Below are 6,778 nucleotides of genomic sequence, written 5' to 3'. Positions count from 1 at the left end.
TGCACTAAAAGTCGGTCCTGGTCGCGCAAGGCAGGAGGTCTCTGAATCCGGAGCAGTTTCTGTGTAGAACTGTCCGTAGATAGAAAATGGCCGTTAAAGATAGGTGGTCGGTAACACCAGAGGTCGCTTGCACCAGGTTTTACTTTATCTGATATAAACACTATTGATTGATTGATATAAACACTATGTAATATGATGTGAATGAACTACTACCCATCTTCTCCTGTTGGTTGATAGCATGTAAGAAGGAGGAGACCACCGTTTTGGGAAACAGTGACCTTACTACAACCATCCTCGGTTGGTGCAACCCTGGTCTTTACGACCATCTAAACCGTATGAGTGTTAGACTCGGGTCTGACACTGCTTGTTCTAAGTGTGGTCTTAGTTTTCTTGTTGTTGTACCGTCAGTCGTGTATTCGTTGTTCGCTCCTGGATGTCTTATTGATACTGAGTCCTCTTACAATTTGTAGCTTCTGATCTGAATTGTTCTTCTTACTTCTCTTTTTATACTCATTTTCCAACTCCTGGCCCCATGACGTCACTCTCTCAGCTCATCATCTGACAGCAGTTACTGTCACCTCCATGTCACTGTCGTTTGCACGTGACACTGCTGCTCTGACAATCACTGACAGCTCGCTGGATCAGCTTGTTACAAACTAAGAAAGTGTTGCAGGCTGGCATCAACACCAGCGTCTAGGTGTAGTGCCACTAGTGGCGTACAAGCCACATGAAAGCAACATTCCATTCATTCATCTCGAGAACACTAGGGTCTACTTCAGGCCCATACGACATCAGGAATTCTAGAAAACGACACAAAATTGAGAAAGATTGCAACCACGACCAAACAAGAGAGAAAGAGAGAGAGAGAGAGAGAGAGAGAGTAAGTTACATTTATAAAGACAGGTAAGTCTAACAAATGAGGACTGAGACCTCTACAACAGGGTTTTTACGCCTGAAAGCAGGTGCATGATTTAACAAGCAGGTTGTCAGTCTAGATTTTATGCGCAGATGGAGAAAAAGCGCAGAATTTTTGTAATGAGATGAAAAGCAGAAATAATAAGAAATAATAAGAAAAGATGAAATGAAAGCCTGCTCACAACCCCGCCCAGCCTTGCGAACTGGGTATGGTGGATTAAGAACCCGGTTCAACGCTCGAGCAAGCGCTCTCCACTCAAGGTGTTCACAGCAACTGATAGGAACTCATATGGGGAAATTATAGAAAAGAAATAATAAGATAAAGAGAATAAATTTCAACGCACCTCAATAAACGGAGCCCCACATACAGTACCTCAGAAAAGTGGATCTTCCGACCAGTGTTTTTGTTGACGCCGCAACCAGATGATGTAGCTGCTTCGCAGAGACGTCTTACTGCACAAATTACAAATAAATTTTATTCTTCGATTAGAAAATCCAAGCGCTTTCAGAGCCCTCCGAAGAGAGTCCGGGATGAAACCACGCACACCTACCTCAACCGAAAAAGAAACGACCTGCCACCCGTTTGCTCGGCATTGATCGGCCAGATCCGCATACCGCCTGTCCTTCCGCGAGTTACTGACACTGAATCTGTCCTCAGCACAAACTGTCAACTCCATCCAGAATACAATCCTACGACTCGTAGAGTACAGAACTATATCTGGTCTTAGGGTGGTAAGTGCAACACAGCCAGGGAAAGAAATCTTTGCACTAACTGAGTCGACAAGAAGTTTCCAGTCTGAGGCCGCTGACAGGAGATCAGTCGTAACCAACTTTCGTCTGGGCTGAACGCGAACTGGCTTCTCTCCCGCCTTGCAAAACGAGATGAAGTCAAGCTCATTTGAATTTTCGGTTTGTACGGTGTTTGCAGCAGTGCGGATTCGAATCTCCTCACGCATGTTCCTGACGATGACCCCGAGTACGTTGTCGTGCCTCCAGGTGTAACGTCCCTGGTCCAGCGCTACGCGACAAGCGCCAAGCACGTGGCGCGTAGCACAGGCCCAGGTACGGCACAAACTACAGTACGGATCCACTACGGTGTTTCCCCAACGGCGTAGGTTCGTCGGAGAAGGTAGCACGTCGAGGGTTGATGCGAGAAGAAATTTCAAATCCTTACCAGTACCACCGTACAAAAGGGATTTCCACGAGAGGTCCTGCCACATCACCGATGTCCACTCCAACCACTTGCCTTGCACCTGAAGAGTCTTCAGCCTCAAAATCTGCTCCTGCGCGTTGATCTCCTCAAATGTTTGAAGGAGATCCTTCCTCGGGGGTTTGGAATGCTGCTTCGGAGCACGAGCACCCAACCCTGCACGATGACTTGAAGATGACGGTGGACGGAGAGTCCCTGAACCTACTGATGCCTCTGCACACTCCAGCTCTATTGTCGCCGCATATCGCTTTGTCAGCTTCGCATCCTTACTCCGACGCAGAGTGTACAGCGCCCTCATGCGCGCGTCCCCACTCGATCGAAGAATGTGCCATTTGATGGACTGGCACTTTTTCCACACCGTAGGAAGGTAGTGGAGGCGTAAGCCAAAGCGTTTGCGACTGCCAATAAAAAGAATGGCAGAGTTTGCGCATCGAGGTAGGCCTGACCATTTCTTCAGAAATGATAAACACATAAAGTGCAGTTCACGTACAAAACCTTGTGTGAGTTCAAGAACCTGGAAAGACCAAGAAAGCTTGGGCACTACAAGATGGTGGTAAAGCCATAGCTTGTGGTGGTCTTGAAGCCAAGAGCCATCTACTTTTTGCATGAGAGATACAGTGAGTTGACGGATGTCTTCCCGCTGGGTCTGCTCAGAGCAATCAGCATGCAGCCTTCGCCCCAGGAACTTGAACTCTGCAGTGTCAATGAAAGCGATCTTCCTCCCTGACATTGTCAGGCAGGGATCGTAAGGTTTGTACCGGCCATCTACAAGCTTTGCTGCACTGCTTTTGCATTTGTGCGGCGCCGCCTGCATACATTGGGTCCACGAGAGAAAGTCCTCCGTGACCGCAATGAGTTTTTGACAACCTGCACTAGATTTGCTATAGAGGCCTAAGTCATCAGCAAAAGCTGTTTGGGACACTTGCAAAGGGGCAGATTTAAAATCATAGGAGAGGCAACTTAATTCAGGGGCTGCAAGTGAGTCCAGCAGAAGCTGGAAACAAATATTGAAAAGGACCGGGGACAAGGGGCACCCCTGGAAAACACCAATGTTGTAATTAAAGGTGGGTGTGTGTGGTTGTACGACGAAAGCGCAAAGACTGTCGTAGTAGGAAAAAATTAATTTCCTGAATTGCAAAGGAAGGCTGTAGTGGGTTAGAGCATACTGTATCAGATTGTGGCGCACTGAACCAAATGCATTCTTCAAATCTATCCACGCAATGCAAATTTGGCGTTTTGCCGTCTTTGCATCACGCATCGCCTCATAACAAAGTGATGTATGCTCTAAGCACCCAGCCTTTGCAGGCATAAATCCTTTCTGGTTGTCACCATCGAAGAACTTATTGCCTAGCATATGTTTCAAGAGGCGCTTTGCAACTAAGGTGAAAAAGATCTTCCCGGACGTGTTCGCTAGAGCAATCGGTCGGAATTTCGAAGGATCATCAGACACCTCCCCCTTGGCCAGGAGTGTGATACACGCTACCTGCCACTGCCTTGGAATGATCTTGCTCTCCCAAACCCGCCCAAAGATGGTGAAAAGAATGGATTGAAGGGAGGGACAAAGCTTCCAAACTATGTAAGGTATCTTGTCAGGACCCGGTGCAGAGGTGTTGCGACACTTCTTCAAAACATTCTGAAATTCAGTCCATGTAGGGGTCCCCTCATCGACTGGGTGGGTGCAATCCCGGGGCTTCCCTGCACTGGGGCAGGATTCGTACGAAGTGGCACGATCCTGGTCTGCATATGTGTGTTGGAAGTACTCAAAGCAGGTAGTGTCAGAGAAAGTGGGTTTGACATGGTTGGTTGGTTGAAACAATTTCTTTCCGAAGGCATATGGGTCCTTGAGAAAGGCATCCTGGTCCCTCTTGTTCCGGGATCGATCGTCGTACATCTTTTGTTGTTTCAAAAGACGCTTGATTTGTTTTCCAATTGAAAAATACTCATTTCTGAGCGCTGCAGGTACTTCGTCCGGGTTTTTGATCTTACGAAATTGGCGCTTTAAATCACGCCTGTGAGCCCGGAGTTTTTCCACTGCACGGTTTTTATTTGCATTCTTGTGTTTTGGTGGAGGTGGTGGTGGTTTCTGGTCGAAAAACCAGTGAATGAAGTTCTCTAGTTTGTCCAGAGTCTCTTCGATGTTAGTGTTTTTGAGGTATGAGGTTGGGAAATGTTGAGTGAGATGGATCTTCAACTGAGCGTTTATTGTGTGCCATGCCTTGGTGTTTTTGGCTGACGGTAGCAGTAGGGACTGCCGGACTTCTACCTTGTCCATGTCCCGTTGATTCAGGACATGAAGTAAAGACTCATTATGACAGGGAGTGGATTCGTGCGGGATTGTTCGCAATTCATCTCCAGGAGTCATTGTCTGACCTACAGATGGGCTGAAGTGCATTGAATCAATCATGGAAGTCGTCCGACCATCCCCGCTACTGCCGTCTGCTTTGGCTGAGGTGGTTGAAAGTGATTTGTAGACCGGGCAGGTCTGTAGATGTCGTGGCAAGTTTTGTTTCCATTTGAGTTTTCTCAAACAGTGTGGACATGTTGTTTCCCGGTCTGATGGTGTAATGGTTGGTGTACTTGCCTCTAAAGTCATTGGAGTCTCGTGTGGTGGTGATGCAGAGACTGCTGACACAGCTCCAGCCTGCGATGAGAGAGAGAGAGAGAGAGAGAGAGAGAGAGAGAGAGAGAGAGAGAGAGAGAGAGAGAGAGAGAGAGAGAGAGAGAGAAAAAAGAGAGAGAGAGAAAGATAGAAAGAAAGAGAGGGAGAGACAAAGAGGGGGAGAGTGCCAAATCGAACACACTGCTGTCGGGTTCTGAGATAGCTGGCAATCCCCAATCAAGTGGTTCCTATCTATCGTGCCAATCATCCATCGTTGCCGTTGGGGCGAAGCAGTCCGTTGTCCAGGAGCAGTTGCGAGGCACAAACAGCAACGCATCAACCATCATGTGGAGAATGTAGACATTAGCAGTAGGAGACTACGGCCAATATAGAGGTTTTGCATTCCGAATTTCGGAATGATTTTCGACTGTGCTTTTCCGAAAAAAGCGCGTTCCGAAAAACGGTATTTTCAGTGTTTTGCATTCCGAAAATCTGATTCGACTTCGTTTCCAAGGGTTGCCATGCAAAACAAAATGGAGAGCGTCGAAGGGGTTGATCAAATCCATGTGCGCAGGTCAAACTGAATTTTGGGTGCGGTTCGAAGACGAGGACGGACTGATGGTGGACCAAGTGATCCAACAGCTGAAGACGAGGTTGAAAACGTTGGCGAACTACTGTCTTGTACTGTCAGTAGGCTCCATGGCAAAGGAAGCCAGAGTGTGATGGAGTGTGAGAAGATTAGTCAACATGGCGAGATCAGCGAGAGCAGCAAAACCAGCCGCTGAAAAATCAAAACTACATACGTGGAAAAATTTCAAATAATCGAGAGCAGCAGAAAGCAAAAATAAAAACATGAAAAATACACTTTTTTGTATTCGAATATGCACTCCCAAACATGAAAGAGCCGAAAATCCATTTTCGGAAAACCATGCACTTTCGCCACCACACTTCCGAAAGTTCGACTACTTTTTCGACTGCTGCCGTGACATTCCGAAAATAATTCCGAAATTCGGAATGCAAAACCTCTCTATTATCTACCAAACTCTACTTGAGCATGCAAGCAGCATGTAAACACAGCAAGATCATCATCCACCAGAAAACCTCACATGTCCTATACAACCCAGTGTATGCTCCAGAGCCGGGTGAGCCAGGTGAGGCGGGTGAGCCGGGTGAGCCGGGTAATCGACCCGGTTGGGCGGTGCTTGGACCCGGTTGAAAATATAGTACCGGGTCACCTGTGACCCGGTTGGTACTTTGCACGTTCGAACTTTGAAAGGACTGACTACATGGCTTGTATGTGTGACAGATCATGCAGAGGCGCGCGTCGAAGTGAAAGTAGTCAGTACGTGCACGTGCTCAGTTCGAGCTTGATCGTTGAGGTGTTGTTTTTGGAAATGGAGCCTCCAGCGAAGAGGCAAATCCACGGGGAGGTCACTGAGCTGAGTTAAAGGGGAAGTTAAGGCAAAAATTAAAATTTCACCAGTTGTAGTCTTCGGGGTGCTGAGTCGAATGGTCTTGGTCCGAGAAAGCTGGGACGCTCCCTTCCTACTTGAATCTCAATCGAACTCGCGCACTTCCACCGAAACTGGGTGACTGCGCCCTACTAGATGGGGATTTGTATGCAAAATGTCACTAAAAGCGCCATTTCGTTCTTATAAAAGCACGAATGACCGCGATTGGCCCATATGTTGTAGTCTTTTGGACGCTGAGTCGACTGGTTTTGGTCCGAAAAGGCTGCGATGCAGCGTTCCTCCTTTATTCCCAATCGAACATGGTTGAACAAGCGGTCACGTGCTCCTGGATGCCCAAATCGCCTGGTCACCACTGGCGCAGGCGACAACTTTCACTGCCAAGGTTCAACTCGAGTGACAGGACTGCACCCAAAAAAGGTCAAACAGGCTAGTAAGTTGTACCCTGCAGGCACGGTGACCAGGTGACTGGCGTACGCAGGAGCACGTGACCGCTTGTTCAACCATGTTCGATTGGGTATGGGGCTGTTAAGTGATGACGTCACAGTTCCTTCGATACGCATAGCAACGATCCCACTGGGGACA

The 6,778-nt window shown here is 47.8% G+C and overlaps 1 protein-coding gene across 1 annotated transcript; it reads right to left on the bottom strand.

Annotated features, from left to right (window-relative positions):
- Positions 1 to 859: 859 nt before the first annotated feature.
- On the bottom strand, positions 860 to 4,768 carry LOC135829479 (uncharacterized). The gene is made up of 2 exons (XM_065341885.1): positions 1,467 to 4,768; positions 860 to 1,368 (listed from the first exon to the last, which is right to left on the bottom strand). The coding sequence occupies exons 1-2, from the start codon at positions 4,716 to 4,718 to the stop codon at positions 1,366 to 1,368; spliced, it is 3,255 nt and encodes a 1,084-aa protein (XP_065197957.1). The 5' UTR covers positions 4,719 to 4,768; the 3' UTR covers positions 860 to 1,365.
- Between the last annotated feature and the right edge of the window lie 2,010 nt (positions 4,769 to 6,778).

The sequence above is a fragment of the Sycon ciliatum genome, chromosome 13, assembly GCF_964019385.1.
Source record: "Sycon ciliatum chromosome 13, ocSycCili1.1, whole genome shotgun sequence".
Classification (NCBI taxonomy): Eukaryota; Metazoa; Porifera; class Calcarea; order Leucosolenida; family Sycettidae; genus Sycon; species Sycon ciliatum.
The sequence above is the reverse complement of the archived record's forward strand: the minus strand, read 5'-3'. Positions and strand labels throughout refer to the sequence as shown.

Coding starts and splice junctions, on each gene's coding strand:
- LOC135829479 (XM_065341885.1), bottom strand. CDS start 4,718: ATGACTTTAGAGGCAAGTACACCAACCATTACACCATCAGACCGGGAA.